The sequence below is a fragment of the Rhyacophila brunnea genome, unplaced genomic scaffold (assembly GCF_057557595.1).
Source record: "Rhyacophila brunnea isolate RB1 unplaced genomic scaffold, BYU_Rbru_1.0 scaffold_20, whole genome shotgun sequence".
NCBI classification, from domain to species: Eukaryota; Metazoa; Arthropoda; class Insecta; order Trichoptera; family Rhyacophilidae; genus Rhyacophila; species Rhyacophila brunnea.
The window spans coordinates 1,444,192-1,461,852 of record NW_028232860.1 but is presented as its reverse complement, the minus strand read 5'-3'; the positions used below and the strand labels follow the sequence as shown (position 1 = coordinate 1,461,852).

The 17,661-nt window shown below is 39.7% G+C and overlaps 1 protein-coding gene across 3 annotated transcripts in view; it reads right to left on the bottom strand.

The window, feature by feature from the left end:
* atl (atlastin GTPase) overlaps window positions 1–436 on the bottom strand; it is a 74,966-nt gene extending 74,530 nt beyond the window's left edge. For all 3 annotated transcript variants that reach the window (XM_085948469.1, XM_085948468.1, XM_085948467.1), the window contains exon 1: window positions 357–436. Coding sequence is in view for 2 of the 3 variants with exons in the window: in XM_085948468.1 (XP_085804594.1) it covers window positions 357–411 (55 nt within the window). In the remaining variant the exon portion in view is untranslated. The remainder of the gene's footprint in view (window positions 1–356) is intronic.
* Between the last annotated feature and the right edge of the window lie 17,225 nt (window positions 437–17,661).

The window sequence follows — 17,661 nt, the reverse complement described above, 5'->3', positions numbered from 1 at the left end:
TCATGATGAACAGGTGGTTATTTCTCGTTTTCAAGATGTAAATTGACAAAAAATCAACATGGCACAATGTCGCGAGTTATGTTTGGTTTATGACATAGAGCCGAATTAGAGCTGACAATTACGTAGTTTCATAAAACGTAGCGTAATCAATGATATCGTAACGACACCACGTCGGACAATAATTTACAAACTATAACATTGCCACTGCGATTGAATTTCTAAGAAACCAGCGATAAATCGAACTCTCGGATGTCACATTGTTTAATATATTTTTTTTTACTTTCACTGTACCTTTGTTAAATTATCATATTTTATAAACACATTTAACAATCACTGAAAATTGTCAAAGAAATTACCTTCACTTTCATGGAACGAATGTCCCTTGTGTTTACGTCCCTCGAATTCAGCCATTTTTGATTAACGTAAATCATAGACTAACATACTACGTAAATCCCAGAACTGACGTAACACATCCTGAATATAGCACACTAGCTTCATGTCACAAGTGTGCTAACGCAAACTACTTTACCATAGACTAATATACCAGTAGACCAGTGTAGCAATCCATCAAAAAGATAGACATTGAAAAAATTCACCCGACATAACATTTAATAATTTTATTAGGTACCTATATTCATATGTCGGGTGAATTTTACTTTGTGTATGTCAATAATATAAAATGCATAATATCTTTTGTATATAAAATTTTCTATAGATTAGTCTATTTGTACCATTAATTAATTAGTAGGTACTCTGTTATTAAAACGAGAAAGTTTTTATCTTTATTCAACACCTCAGTATAAAATACTGATGGTCGAATTTGACTCGCTGGCTCGCTGAAGCGAATACCCAAGCTCACTTACGTATGGATAATGAAAGGAGTTTTACCTACCAATAAAACTCTTATTATTCATGTTGACTTTGAAGTCCTTGAGATAGGGTTTGCTATTTCTTCTTCGCGTGAGGTTATATTCTATTAATTTATTTTCCTTTTTCTTGTCGTTGGCCATCCTCCCTTTTTATTTACTGGTCATACCCGCGCGTCTATTTTTTATGTAGGGAGTTTGGGACTTCTTTGTCTTCATTATGATATGGCTCAAAGAACCAGATAGAAGTTACCTGGACTTAAAAGTCAACATGAATAATAAGAGTTTTATTGGTAGGTAAAACTCCTTTCATTATTCGAATTTTACTTTGAAGTCCTTGAGATATCTGTTTGTTATCACCTGGTGTTGGGTATGCCAAATTCCTGTATGTGACAATGATTCATTGACGAGGTATAGACCATCGTGACTTTCAATGTATATGGTTGAAAAGAGAAGTTAATGGGTTCTTTTCCCCTTCTGATGGTGGTGTGTCCATCGTTCTCTAGTAGTTATCGTGAAATGTCGACTCACTACGCCAGTTACCTCTCTTTAATATAACATCTATTGGGTATATTTACAGTTTAAGGAAGCCACCACTGAGCGGACACTGCTTGGTGGTTCTTGTACACCTGCTTCCAACAGTACTGACCTTATCCAATTCCCTATAACTGCCCTGGTGGCTGGTTTTGGTGGTCCTCTTGAAGATATAAATAATTCCGAAATATCCCCACCTTCCTCTCTCCTTGGGTTTGACATGCAGACGAGTATCCGTAACCAGAATACTGGGTCGATGTTTTGACACGTGGAAGCGCTTAGCTTCCATTCCGATTGACGATGCTTTGCGCCAAACATTGGCCATACAATTATGTGGTCACCTTTATCCACTAATCCATTGTCTACTATTACTGAGTAGTGTGAGGTCATGAACCCTTCGTCCCGATGCGAGAAGCAGCCGAGTAGGTTGTACTCCACCGGTGTTGTTCTCCTAAGATGATCTACCACTCGTCCTGGATCCCAAACCGGTGGTTTGACAGGTTTCGTTTTATGTACCGAAATTGCCTGAAACAACACTGTTGCTGATAATCGGTTTGCAAAATGTGGCTATGGCTAGGTTCATGTTACACCATGTCATTGTCTTCCATTTGTTCCAAGCTGGTTTGTAAGTTTTTAGAGTCGAAAGCCACCATCTGGAAGTAAGGAGTGCCCTTTCTCCCACCATTCAATTTGATGTTATTTCACCCCACCCGAAATTATCCATAGTTAAAGGAACAGGTCCTGGATCCTTGGAGGTGGACGGTTGGTCTCCATACCTACTAGTGTCGTATGTAGGTGAAGCATTGTATAAGGAGGTACTATCACCCTTTTTCCTAGGTCCACTCCCCAAAAGCATTGTTTCCAGCTCGGTGCCACTAGTAAGTACTTCCCTTTTGCTGAGTTCAGGTGCGCTAGGACTCGTCAAAGTAAGTTTGGTGGGGGAAATATCAATGCCAGTCTGAAGTCCTATACTCGGCTGAAGGCGTCGTGAAACAGCGCGCCACTGTCTGTAACGTCTCGTGACACATACGTTGCAACCACATGTGCTGTTTCGCTTGCGAATAAATCCACCTCGGGAACACCCCATCTTTGAAACAGGGGGGTGGTTGCGGTGTTGATGAGGTGCCATTCGGGAATGCGTTATCTGCGGGAGAGATGATCTGCCACGCAGTTGTAATTTCTGCGGAAGTATTGTGCAGTAAACGTGATGTTGGCTTGACTGGTAAATACTAGTATCTGTCGGCATAGGTTTAGGAAGGTGACAGATTTTGTGCCGCCCTCGTTGTTGATGTATGCCACCACTGTTTTGTTGTCTGTCTGCAGAAGCAGATCTGATCCTATGATTGATTGTACCCGAGATTGAATTGCAAACATTTCCTTCCTGTTGGAATGCCATGTCATGCTAACTAGTCTTGTTCCCACGTACCTGATAGGTGGTGTTCATTCAGTTGGGCTCCCTAGCCTGTGTCGGCTGCGTCTGTCGTCAGGAAGTGATTGAACTCTGAGAAGCCTATCACCTGGAGCCACCACATGATGTCCTGTTAGGCCTGTGGTGGGATTGTCGCCTATTGGCAAGAATGGGACCTCGACAATATTGATAACTGGAAATTTGTAGCCGTCGGCAATGCAACCTTCCTCGTGGAGGTAGGATGTCAAGTTGAGCCGCCCCAGAAGGGATTAGATATGTGCCTGTCCGAGGGAACAACTCCCTTTTTGTACCTGCATTAGCAGATGGTGACGGAGTGCTACACACTTCTCCGACGACAGAAACCTCCGCTTGTTGTGTGTGTCCCACATGATGTCCAGGAACCCTCATTGTTGGCTTGGGTTCAGATAGGATCTTTTAATATTTATTAACCACCCTAAAGACTGTAGAAAGGTTATCCTGTATTCCACCTGAACCGAGACTGTTTCTCGGATTGGTTGGCTACTAAGAAGTCGTCCTGTAAGTGAATATTCTGAGCCATTCTTTCGTAGGCGTTCGGCGACCCAATTGGTCAGGGATGCAAACATAATCGGAGCGGCTGACAGCACGAACGGGGGACACGTGAATTGTAGGAGTTCCCCTTGGTAGGTTAGTCGAACGAATCGACGATGTTGAGAAGTCATGGGTACCTGGGGGTACGCCTGGCTTAGATCTATGATTACTAGCCAGTCTTCTGTTTGTAAGACGGCTGGAACCTCGCAATGGTGAATTAGTTTGAATGGCTTTGGCTGTAGGAACGCATTCAAACGCTTTCGATTGAAAACAGGGCATAGGGTCACGTCTTGTTTCTTGATCAGAAACAGGGTTAAGAGAAAACTGGGGGTTGGACCCGCTTCTTCTAGAACCCCTAAGTTCTTTAAGTCCTCGATCTCGAGAGTGACCTCTGCTGATTGTTGCGTTTGAAATTCTTTCCGTAAAAGTAAAGAAGAACTTACCAATGGTGGTGTCCGCACAAAAGGTATGCGGGCTACGACTATTATTTTGACCAATGTAGGGGGTGGTACACTACGCCATCCAGACTCCCCGAAAGTCTATTAGGCGCCCCCCAGTGTTGTTGGTCATCCAGATACGGTCACCTCCGCTTAGAGTACGGATCCCTGGTGGAGCCCGTACCTCCGATGGAGAACTCCCTTCCCACAGGACGTTGCCCCTTGAGAGTACCCCAGCCATAATGTGAGTACGAGGGCCTTCCGGGACTCTAAGCTCGGAGGAATCCTTGATAGTGCCTCCCGAGTGAAGGTATCCTACCGGTAAGGATCTGAGTCATGTTCTCGCAAATTTTATTATGCGTTGTCGCCAAAACCCTCTTCGATTTTTCGTACAGGCCCATCGCTGTTATGATGTTTTGAGGATTGGTTGCCCAATCCACTAACCATTGCATATCCTTCCAGAAGCTGTCCCGTTGGGAATACATCGCATTCTGGAGGGCCGCTATGGTCCTCTCCGTCAGATGGTTAGCTGATGACGAGTTGTCGCACCGACGCAACTTGTTATTTAGACATAACTCTACGACCGTAGGGGCCGCCAAGAATTTCTTTTTGGGCGTTGTGTCACTCCTTGCCGGTCCCCCTGCTGAAATATGGTACGTAACGAGTATGCCTCAAACATCAGCACCTTAATCGACGCTCGTACGTTGAACTTTTCCTCCTGTAGCAGTTCTGCTTCGCCGTCTGGTGTTGTTTTTAGAATATCCTCCTCACGGTCTTTTAGATGTTGCGCCATAATCACTGATCACTTAACGTTCACTTAACTATCACTTAACGTTCGTCCAATTTTTTTTGATAGTTAGAATGAACTGTCAGACGCAACATGTAAACAGTAAGAAAGTCAAATCCAGAATGAAGACAAAGGGGTCCCAAGCTCCCTACATAAAAAATAGACGCGCGGGTATGACCAGTAAATAAAAAGGGAGGAATGACCAACGACAAGAAAAAGGAAAATAAATTAATAGAATTTAACCTCACGCGAAGAAGAAAGAGCAAACCCTATCTCAAGGACTTCAAAGTCAAATTCGAATAATAAATATTACTAGGTATATTCTTTTTGAAATGAGATTATCTGTAGTTCACTTTATAATTTTATTGATTATTAAATGAAATCTAAAACTGTCAATAATTTAAAAATCCACCGTAAAAGTTTATTAGTAGGTACCTATCTAGGTTATTACAATATAAAATCTGCTCACGATAATGAAAGGAGTTTTACCTACCATTAAAACTCTTATTATTCTTGTTGACTCTGAAGTCCGTTGAGATGTTGATCGTATTTTTTCCTTGTGTTCTTCTGTGCTGGTCCCCTTTTACCCCCTTTTCTTCTCGATTACTTATTTCTCTGGTTGCTCATCTTGTTTTACCGGCTGGCAGGACTGACGCTTCTATCGTAGCGTGCTTTGTCTTTGGTTCTTCAATTTGATATGTCTCAAGGAAACCAGGTAGGTGTTCTCTGGACTTCAGAGTCAACAAGAAAAATAAGAGTTTTAATGGTAAGTAAAACTCATTTCATTATTCGCTATTGACTCTGAAGTCCCTTGAGATATCTGTTTGTTATCACCTGGTAAAGCAAGATAGATCCTGCAAAATAAGGTGGATGAACCTAACATGAGAATTATGTATAACATCTCCTTGCTTTTAGGCTCAGTGCACCGGGCTGAACAGAAAGGTCAACATATTTTGTTCCCCCGCTGTAGAAGTCTGTGTGTCTATCGGTCTCTGGTAAAATGTTTTAAAAGTAGCTTCTTGGCGCCAATTACCTCTCTGCAGGATATTAGGGGGTAGTTCTCAAACCAATTTAGAGAGGCGACTGCTGATCGAGTACTGCCTGGTGATTCCTGTACCCCTGCATCAGCGAGTACTGACTTCACCCAATTTCCGATGACTGCTCGAGTCGCAGGTTTTGGGGGGCCTCTTGACGAGATAAATAATGCCGGAATATTACCACCCTCTTCTCTTCTCTCATTGGAAACGCGGATAAGTTTTCGTAGCCAAAATACTGGATCGATGTTTTGGCAGCTGGAAGCGCTTAATTTCCATCCAGATTGGCGGTGCCTTGATGTGTCTGTCTTGGAACGAAACACTGGCTATAGAATTATATGGTCGCCATTATCGACTAGGCCATTATCCGCTACACTGAGTAGGATAAGTTCATGAATCCGTCGTCCCGATGCGAGTAATAATAATATAGCTGTTCTGCGTGAAACTTCATATAGGTTGTATACTAGTGGTGTTGTTTTCTTGAGGTAGTCTACGATTATTCTTGGATCCCAAATCGTTGGTTTTGTAGGTCTAGTCTTGCGGGTGGAAATGGCTTCTAACATATTACGCACTACTATGTTACTGATCATAGGTTTGCAAAAGGTAGCTATGGCTGACTTATGTACAAGAATAGTGTTATATGAAAGACCTTCCTTATTGTATAAGTGACCCAGGTATCTAGCCACTTCAATCGGCTCGGAGGTATTATAGCTTATCGTGTTGTCCATGCACCATGTCTTCCATTTGTCCCATGCAGGTCTTTAAGTCTTCAAAGTGGATGGTCGCCAGCCGGAAGTGAGAAGTGATATATTCTCTACCGACCAGCTAGAAACTAACTCTGCCCACCCAAAATTATCCATAACTGGAGTGATAGGTCCCGGACTTGTAGAGGTGGATGGCTTGTCACCGTATCCACTAGAAATGACTCCAAGTGCGGGATCGGGTAGGGGGGTTCCAGTGATCTTTGCTGTAGGTCTACGCTCCAGAAACACTTCTTCCACCATGGGGCCACTAGTAAATATTTTCCCCTTGCCATGTTCAGGTGTGCCAATACTTGTGGAATTAGATTCGGTGGCGGGAATATCCAGGCTAGTTTGAAGTCCCACTGTCGACTGAAGGCATCGTGGAACAGTGCAAGGGCATCGTTCGGATTTCGTGAGACATACGTTGCGACAACATGGGCTGTGTTGTACGCAAACAGGTCTACGTCTGGGAGTCCCCATCTTTGAAATAGGGGAGCTGTAGCCGCCATAACTAGGTGCCATTCTGGGATAATTTTGCTGCGTGAGAGATGGTCTGCCACGCAGTTGTATTTTCCTGGAAGGTATTGTGCAGTCAATGATATACTGGCCTGGTTGGCGATTTCCAGGATCTGTCGGCAAAGATTTAGTAGGGTTGCAGACTTTGTGCCCCCTTCGTTGTTGATGTAGGCCACCACTGTTTTGTTGTCGGTTTGTAGGAGTAATTCTGATCCTCTGAGCGTTTGCTCCCGGAGTTGTATGGCTGAGAGTACTGCATACAGCTCTTTTCGGTTGGAGTGCCACGTGGATTGGCGTTTTGTCCATGTACCTGATAGGTGGCACTCGTCTAACTGCGCTCCCCAGCCTGAATCGGCTGCGTCTGTGGTGAGGAAGTTATTGTAGGTTGCCCTGTGAATCTTTCCTGAGGAGCCCACCGCTCGAATCCACCACATGATGTCCTCTCGAGCTTGTGGTGGAATCAATGACATTAATATATGGACGAATCATCTGGAAAAGAAAATGACACTCACTTTATTGTCGGGTCTGCCGAATGGCATAATCTGTTCTAACACCATTACAATAAAGGTGATATTGCTATAAATTCCAGATGATTTTTGTTGGGTCTGCCGAAAGTTTCGGCTCGAACGGGTTCGCTCAAATGAACATTGACATTAGAAACACTGCTCTGACGCCATCACAATAAAGGTCATATTGCTATAAATTCCCGATGCGTGATATCGCGTAATGGAATTGCGTGACGTCTTCGTAAACATGCGAATGCGCGAGTTTACTTGCTAGCTACTGTATTGAATGCGTCGTCCATTTAATAATGTCATTGGGTGGATTCGATGTTGATTTGTGAGGGTGGCTCTTTGATAATTGAGCGCTCGTACGTTGTAGACGTCGGCAATGCAACCTCCCCTGTGGAGTGACGAAGGTTGCAAAGTTGAGTCGCCCGAGGATGCGTTGGGCCTGCCTGAGTGACCAACTGCCTTTTTGGATCTGCAATTGCAGGTGGTGACAAGTGATGTGCACTTCTCTGTTGATAGATATTTCCGATTGTTGTGAGTATCCCACGTGATACTCAAGAACTCCCGCTGTTGGCTTGGAATCAGACAAGATTTTTTCTTGTTGATTATCCAGCCTAGTGCCTGCATGAAATCTATCATATAAGTCAGTTGCGACAGAAGAATCTCTCTGGACTGATTTGCCATCAGAAAGTCGTCTAAGTAAGTGACGATTCTCATACCCTTTCCCCGGAGGTGTTCGGCCATCCAGTTTGTTAATGAGGCAAACAGTCTTGGTGCTGCCGACAGTCCGAACGGAAGGCACGTGAATTGAAGGAGTTCTTCTTGGTAAACTAGCCGAAGAAATCGGCGATGTTGTAATATAGCTAGAGGTACACTTAGGTACACTTGGCTTAGGTCTATTTTTACTAACCAGTCTTCCCTTTGCAGGAATGTTGGGACCTTGAAATGGTGGAACAGTTTGAACGGCCTTGGTTGTAGGAAACCGTTTAGGCGTTTTAGGTTGAAGACGGGTCGTTAACTGCCGTCTTGCTTCCATACTAGGAACAGGGTTGAGAGGAAGCTCGGAGATGGTTCTGCCAATTCCAATACTCCCGATTTCTTCAGTTCCGTGATTTGTGAAGTGATCTCCGGTGATTGTCGCGTTTGGAAATCCTTCTGGAATTGTACGGAAGGCATTATTAGAGGGGGTTTCTTTATAAATGGAATACGGGTACCCGTTATTATTTTTAATAATGGTGGTGGTGCACCCTTGGCCTGCCAGATTTCCTGGAAATGCTGGAGGCGTCCCCCTTTGAACGTGGTGAGGGAGACCCGGTCACCTGCGTCTAGGGTAAGTGCCCCTCGCACCACCTCGGTTATCTCTGGGAAAACCTCGGTTGGATGGGCGTGGGCCTCTCGGCAACCCACCCCTAACCTGGTTTGGTATCCTCCTCGTGTATCCCTGCCTCCGAAAAGTGTCCTTGTGTCCGCCTGAAGTGCTAGGTTGACTCTCCCTGCCCTGGTCAACCACTTTGGTGGTCTGATCGAAGACCTTCTCACTACCCCCACCTCTTTCTAGGAACCCCGCCAGTTTATCTTTATTGAAGATATGTTCGGCGCTAGGTGGGATCTTGTTAAGAGCCTCTCAGGTGAAGGTGTCTTTTATACCGGAGAGGATTTTCTTCCGCCTCGTCTGAACCAACTCTGCCCGTTTTCCACAAAGGATTCGGGTGACGTCCTCAGACACTTTGTTGAGTGCTGAAGAGGGCCCGAACTCCTTTACGACCATCTCAAAAAGAGCCGTACCGATGGTGTGGTCGCTGACAGAGTCCACCACTCGCTGTAACGCGTCCCAAATACACTCCTTTTGGGTGAGCATTCGCATTTTGCAGGCCGGCGATCGTACGCTCCATTAGATGTATCGTTTGCGATGAACGATCGTAGGGGCGTAACTCATCGTTGAGTCCCAACTCAACGAAAGACGGGGCCGCCAAATATTGTTTTTGGGTTTCAGCGTAGCGAATCCCCGCCCAATTATCTGTGTCGAACAGTTGGAGCCTGGTAAGTTCCGCTACCCGAGCTTTGTCTGGTGTCGGAAAAGCAGGCTAATGAACTACGACACTAAATACAGGCAAAACGGAATCTTGTTGGTTTTTTCCGCTGTTTCAGGCCTTGCGGGTTGCCGTAAAAAACTTACCGGAGAGTCGATGTTTACCGTCGGCCTCTGCGGATTAGGCACCACTGCAGGCAGACCCTGTTGGGTCAAGATTGAAAAAATCTGTGATACCTTGTTATCCAGTAACATTACTGTTGCCCTCAGTTCACCCACTGGATCTTCCAACAGCAATGCCGACTCATTCGAGTCGGTTTCCATCGCTAGTCCCTCCGCGACGTTGCTGGCTTCATTACGCTCCATTATTGCACAAATTTCAAAATTTAACTGCACTTAAAAGTTTGACAAAATTTTTTCGCTTCTGAATAAAGGGAAAACAATCAACTAATTGAAGAACCAAAGACAAAGCACGCTACGATAGAAGCGTCAGTCCTGCCAGCCGATAAAACAAGATGAGCAACCAGAGAGATAAGTAACCGAGAAGAAAAGGGGGTAAAAAGGGGCCAGCACAGAAGAACACAAGGCAAAAATACGAGGTCCATTTACCTGGATCACCCAATGTTAAAACTCCAACTTTTTTTGTGTGCATTTGTTTGTGCATCGTTAGTGCACGTTTGTGCACGATTTTTTTCGTTTGTGCACCTATAATAACCGAAAAATTCCAGTTTCAAATTGGGTGTTCTAGCTAAACGTTGGGTCACCCAATGTTGAAATTTCAACTTTTTTTGAGTGCATTCGTTTGTGCATCGTTAGTGCACGTTTGTGCACGCGTTTATTTTGTTTGTGCACGCACATTAAGGGGGTTATTCGCATTTCAATTTGGGTGACCCAGCTAAATGCTGGATACTTGTGTCACTAAACTTATATTTTTTTCAAAATTTAAATTGTAAGCACTAGTGCGTTGGTAGTAAACGTTAGTGCACGATTCTTTTTTGCCTTTTCACCTGTATTCAGCGCGCTATTTAATTTTTAAGTTTGTATGCAAAACCTGACTGCGTGGGTTTAAAAAAATTTTTTTTAGTGAAATCTCTTGTCGCATAGCTAATGCGCAATCCTGCATACTTTTTTATTTTTTTTCTCATATAGTGCGTGAGTTATTTGATATGAAATATTTGATGAACGTTAAGTAGAACCATCCAACAAACTTTTTTAATTTTTTATTAGGTCATCAATTTGACTATTATTAGCTTACGTTTGTGCACGTGCTTTTTTTGTTTTAGAGATTATATCGTGAGAGATATTAGTTCTCTAAATTCAGTGACTTGATACTTGAACAAATAAATTTGCTTTAAAAAAATTTTGTTAAGTGCATACGATTATGTATATTTATGTAAAATTTTAACAAGATTTTTCAAATTTTTATCTTTTATATTAACCTAGAAAATTAATTTTGAGTGGCCGTCAAGTTTTAACACCAAACATTTTTTTTCCACATTTTTTAAATGCATACCTTTGAGTAATTTATTTTATGATTTTTCATATTATATTTTTTATTGTTTTTCCATGTAAATTACGCGAAAAATTCGCATTTTTCCATTTTCACTAAGTACCCTGTCAAAATATCCCGAACAAAAACAACCGCATCCGCATGGATGGTCTGGTCAAAAGAGTTTCGCAAAACAGCCAATACGGCTCCTATCTACCTGTTTTCCATTTATACTAATTAATGATAATCAACATCTTCGTGCTTCAATTTGGAAAGCACCTGTATATTTTTTTTATTGGTGCGTCGTCAAAATATACTTTGCAAAGCCATTCGCAACAGTTATAGCTGTCACCAAAAACTGTTTTCATCACTCCAATGTCACAATATAATAATATTATACTATTTATTGTTATTTATCTTACAAATTATTGATGGCTTTCACTGTTCCTTTAGACCTTGTGCGTTCATAAATGTTTCGTTATGCATTAATTTATGACGAGCAAGCTTTATATCCAACGCTAGTTACTTTAAAAATCCCAATTTTAAGTACGTTTAATAATAAGACAACCAATAAACAAAATTATAAGTAGTTATTATCCACCTTATCGTTTCGAATGACAGCGTATGAATCATGTATAATTAATAGTTATCAAATATTTGTATTTTGTCATATATTGTCTATGATTATATGTATACTAAGTTTGTTGTCGTTGCCTATCATACGTCAAAATCTTCTGTCACATGTGATGCGCCTCATAGATAATATGATGCGCCTTTCAGGTTTAGGGTACTGAAAATACTATTTAATACAAGTTTATCCGTCTATTTACCACATCCCTGCTTAAGCAGTTATAGTGGATAATTATTGTTCTCCCTAGAATTTTCCCAGCACCTAGTAACTACATTGAAGTATTCTATGGTAACAATGTCACGATAACGTCGATATTTTTTTCATTTCCTAATACCCATCATTTTCTACACACCCAGTGCCGTGGTCAATATTGATGGATGAGCCATAATGCACCAGCACCTATGCCACATACACTCCTTGAAAATAACTAGGATGCCATCTGAACTGAGAGAATCATACTCTGTTTAACACTGTCATGAGACTTGTAGCTGTATAGCACACCGGTGCGCCGCTAGACGGTAGGTGTGTCGCGGTGCATTGCTTGCAAAAAAACAATTAATTTTGTATATTATACGATAATTACTTAATAACCAAATTTGCGTACATATAAAAATATATGTTCGGTAATATATTTTAGCACCTGCATGAACTTAATAAAACAATGCAAAGTCAGAATGAAAATAATATATTGACGTGCTCTGATAAACTAGGAGTTAAGACAAGGATCTCTACAAATGTATCAAAGGACCTACCAGACCACCATTAAAAACAAGCAATTAATTTTGGATCCGTCTCAAAAACAATTAACTTTGCAGCAAAAGAAATTTCATCATTACATTCATACAATCAATACGACTGGATTCGAAACCCTTTCGCAACCAATGCCCAAAATTCTATAGAAGCGCTTTCGTTGAAGTTGAATTGAGAAACGATGGGACTCTAAAAACTAAATTTTGCAGATGTTCCATTGGCTATTTTCTGGATTTCGGTTAAAAAAGAATATTCTTGGATTTCCGACAAGGAGTAAGATAAACACAAATTACAAATTTGCTCACATATTAAAAATAATTGACTGCAGCGCTATTTTACTACGCTGGTATTAATAATTTAAAACATTTGATTGTAAGTTACAATAATTATTTATTATTATTGTGTCAATATTCGACAAACAAATATTCTTAACCAGACAACTAACCATAATTCAAGTGGATGTATCAATAAATACAAACATTCAATACCATTAATTTTACCTCAAACACCATTTTAAAAACTCTATTTTAGAGTATCACACTGTCTTTAACCTTAGCGATAGGTAGGGGGGGCAAATATCCTTGTCTGGGGTCCCTCTTCAGGATGTGGGGTCCATGTTTTGGTGTATAAATTGTTTAACATGCGGTGTGTCACTGTCTTCTGTGAAGACCTGTGGTGTGTCGTGGAGAAAAGGTTGCGGGGCACTGATTTACATACCGGTGCAAGTCAGTTTACAGAAAGCCAGGCGGGAACCGCGCCAATTTTTATTGCTGATTTTGGCAAAATTCATGAATACAAAAATGAAAACCTAACCTAACAAATAATCCAGTAGGTATATCAGCTATTTTCAAAATTTGTTTGCCGCTGGCTTCCTATAAACCGACAAGAACAATATACCTACCTACTTGCACTGTTTGAAAACACCTCAGAAACATTGGTACTTAAAAAAATATGACACCTGACAGAATTCGAACCTGTATACATTGAATTCTGGCCGATGCACTTTACCAATTTAGTCACCAGTATTATATCCAATTACGGCATAACTAGCCGTAATGTGACTGAAGCTTTTTACAAATTATGCTAGTATTATCGACCTTTGCGGCTTGGTAAGAATACAATAGGACTCAGCTTCCAGCGGTTCCATTAATCGAGCAGATATGTTTTAAAATTGTGTTTTATGTTCATAAAGAATGTCACCTTCACAAATATTGTGATATAGTATATTCTATAAGATCCCTTTAGAGCAGTGTGGACTCCTCCAAAAGTGCAATTAGTAATATTATCAAGGCCTGAACAAAAACGATGCATGAGTGCGAGTGGGAAAGTATTCGACACCCTTATAATCTCTGCGACACGCGCTAGAGTAAGATAAAAGGTCTACATATGTTTGAGTTAGTTTCCAAAAGTATCGCCGACAAATTGTGGTAAATCGCTTCACGTAGCGTCGTAGCTCGTGTTGCTAAATTGCTATTTTTTGTGTTAAACATAGTCATTGGTAAATATTTTTAGTTATTTAAGCAGGAAAGATGGTTTTATGTGTTGTATTAAAATATGGTAGCCGTACTGATCATCAAAAAGATGGTATTACGCTTCATAGGTAAGTTGATATATGTTCGTGATTATTTATTTGTATATTATTATAGAAAATTATATTTTAATTCTAAGCGTCTAGTGCGAGCACTACCGAAATGGTCTATAGTCTCGAACATTTGTAGACGAATGCGTTCGCTCGCCCACAAACCAAACGCATGGCACGCAGCTTCATTTAGCAATGCAACGGGTGGCGTCTAGATGTATCTATAGTCTATGAATATTATGCTCTCTGCGAATATAATAATATTTTATAACAGCTGAGCAAAGGAAAGGGTGAAAAAATGAAATTCAACATTTATCATAAAACATCAATTATTTATTAAAATACTTTAAACTACCTTTCTATTAACAATCATCAATCCAAGAGGTACTTAACTTGGTGGTCGACTTAAACTTAAAAATGTAAGGAGGTGTAACGTGTAATTTCTTTGCTTGGTCTAAATATATTACAATAAATCATCAATATTATAAAGGAAAAATCATGAAATTTATGATACAAAAATTAATCAATTTTCTGTGGGTAGGTAGTTACACAGGTAAGTATTGAAAGTAATAAACTTCTGTGACCAATCAAAACGTGGGCGGACATTCTTCTCAGGATGAGCACCATGGTGTAGAGTAGAGAGCCGTTACAAGGCCCAACTCGTCTGGCTCGTAGCAAAGCTATATTGGCTTCCTGGAGTCGATTCGCATACGACACAGCTCGGGCCATGTAAATCAAACCATCCACATTATGGTGAGCGTGGAATTTGTTCAAACAATTCTCATACTGCAAACAAAAAAGCATTGATAAGATTAAGCAAACATGTACAGAAATAATCAGAATATTACTTAAAGTATTTGCTGTATAAACGTATACTACGTAGTCAACAATTTATTGTTTTTACATTTCATTGATTGTTGAATTGGATCTACAATATGGCTGCTGCTCGCTATAAAGATGTGCTTGGTGAATTGTGTGAATCTCTAAACTGTTTTACAAGTTTCACAATGCAGATAATAAACACCTCTTCTCTGAAGTGTATATTGATCTATCTAGTATCAACGATGAAACAAAGACAGATGACAAAATGACTAAGACGGTTATACATAATTATTATATCTTTAAAAATGAAAGTTTATGTCTTGTATATTAATAAAAAATGGGATGATATAACTGCAAATCAGACTGCTCTAATTAAATCCAAGCTTCGATGTCATCTGGGAATTGATCAGTGACTTTCTTGAGATGTGCACGAGCTACATCTCGTTAAGATTGAAAGGTAGATTTAGCGTATAGTGATCCAAGAATTTTTATTATCTCGTAGTTGTTTGGTTGAGCCTTTATGACATTTTTGAAACATTGGGAGGCCCAGTGAAGGAATAATTGTTGAATACAATAAAACAACTTAATATATTTATACATTGGATTTGCATGAATTATTTAAATTCGCCCACCATACAGTATTAACAATAATAATTACAACATTATAATAACATAGACTAGAACATAAATTTCAGTCCTCATACTTGATAAAAAAATAAGAAAAAACTCAGCAATAAAGTTGGATGGCAAAATTAAAAAGTGGTCACGATCCTCAGCCATGAGTGAACGACCAAGAAGAAGGATGTATGTGGCAGTAAATAATTATGGACCGAGAAAAATGGAGGAAGCTAAGGGAGGCCTTCATCCAACTGTAGATCGACCCCGGCTGATGATGATGACTTGATAAAAAGCTTAGTGCCCATACGCACTTGCGGCAGGCCGCATCGCGGCTAGCCGCATATCGTTTTTTGTATGCCGGCTAGCCGCAGCGGCCTGCCGCAAGTGCGTATGGGTGAACAAAACAATTATTGTAAAGCAATTTTCTTAAGTGGTGAATACCAGGTCATATTCTATTATATACAAATTTTGATTCATAGATAGCATAAGGATCTCTTCGAATTTTCGTACTGACATACTAGTACTTTTTAATAGTTTAAATTAAATTATAGATTCTTCAAGATGTTACACAAGATTTAACAATGAAACATTCATCAATCTTCCATACATAACTCGAAACAGGTTCAGAAACAAACCTAATTGATAAAAATGTTAGAACATGACATGGGAATCAACCCTAGATTTATCGCATGCCAGCTGAGTCAGCTTGAGAAGATGCAAGATTTTTCGAATGGGTATTTTACTGAGGCTGTTCCAAGTTAAATATTTTCAATGAAGACTATTACATTCTTAAATCACGTGTATTATTTAGGAATATCAACTGTTAAGCTGTGGACCCAATAGGTTGAGCAAACGATCATATATTTCTTGTAAAAAATATCTGTTATGAGACCTCTTCATGAAGCAGCCGAGATCCACATCGGATTGTAGGGCCAGTAAAAAATATAATTTTAACTGTACGCCTGTACAAATATGATATAAAATATACATACATTCTCTGAATCCCCTCGATAAAATGATATACATCTGCTCGAGGCCAAAGTGCGGCAGGACAAATGCAGAAAGTGCAAACTGCGTAGCCTGGTCGCGGTTTCTCGTGCAAGTTAGTAACAGTTCTCCGCACACAACCCCCGATTCTCTGTGTTATTATTGGACTTGGATTGTAACCCTGAAAACAAATTACAAGACAACTGAATGAACTGAACTGAGAAAAATTTTCACCCTGCTGAATTAAGCGGATAGACAAGGTTCTTGAATTACTATTATGATTACTAGATAGATGGAGCAATGAGATCTTTTTAAAATTTATGTAGAAAGGATTTTATTCTTTTCGTCATAAATTTCATTTCATACTCATGTGATATATGAAATTTATATCATAATATTTACATTAAGTATGTAATTTTATTAATCAGACATAATTATAGGTTCATATAATTTCTTCATGTTTTCTTTACAGACTTAACGGCCCACATGCTCAGCGTAGGTAAAAATGGAGCTTTTATGGTATTCTTTTTCTTTTTTCTTTCGACCATGTCCGATCCTAATAGGATCATATGGGCCTCCACAGAGTAGAGGTTTGTATTGACAGATTTTGTTTTTTAGGAGAAATGGATGTCAGCCATTTGCTCAACCTATTAGGTATATTCAGAGCATAATCCTGGACATTCCTTAAACGTTTTAGATAATCTATTTATATAATTTTGAAGCCTTATTACCCTTTATATTTATTTTAAACATTTGATGACTGCATAAAGTATTTTTATTACATAAAATAGTATTTTTTTAAACTTTTCGCTCTAATGTTTTAGAATATAGTCATATTTCGGTACATCCATGTGCAGTGGTATTTATATTTTTTTAGATTCATTATTTTTTAAACGCATTTACAAAACCATTAGTAAAATTAATGTTAACATTATATAGTGACATATTTACGATAAAAAATTATATTTAATAATCTTTGTGATCCCAAATTTAACAAAAATTAGGCATTTTATTATTAAAAAATTGGCACGATTAACACATTTGAAGATAATTCTAAAGAATTTAATTATAAGCTATGTCTTTGACCATTCAAATGTGATAAACATTCTACGAATAATGTTTGCTTTATAATAATTATTGACCTAAGAATAAGGTACTATTTTTTGAAATACGCCATATTTATTGGCATTTCCCAGTGGTTAAGCTACAACATACGGCCGTAGCCATAAATTGACAAATGATAAATGAAGTAGGGAGTAAGATCATGGTAATGCCCGTGTTTGAACATGTACCGATTTAAAAAAATATTTTTTTCGGTTAGGTTAGATCAGGGGAGGGCAAACTTTTTG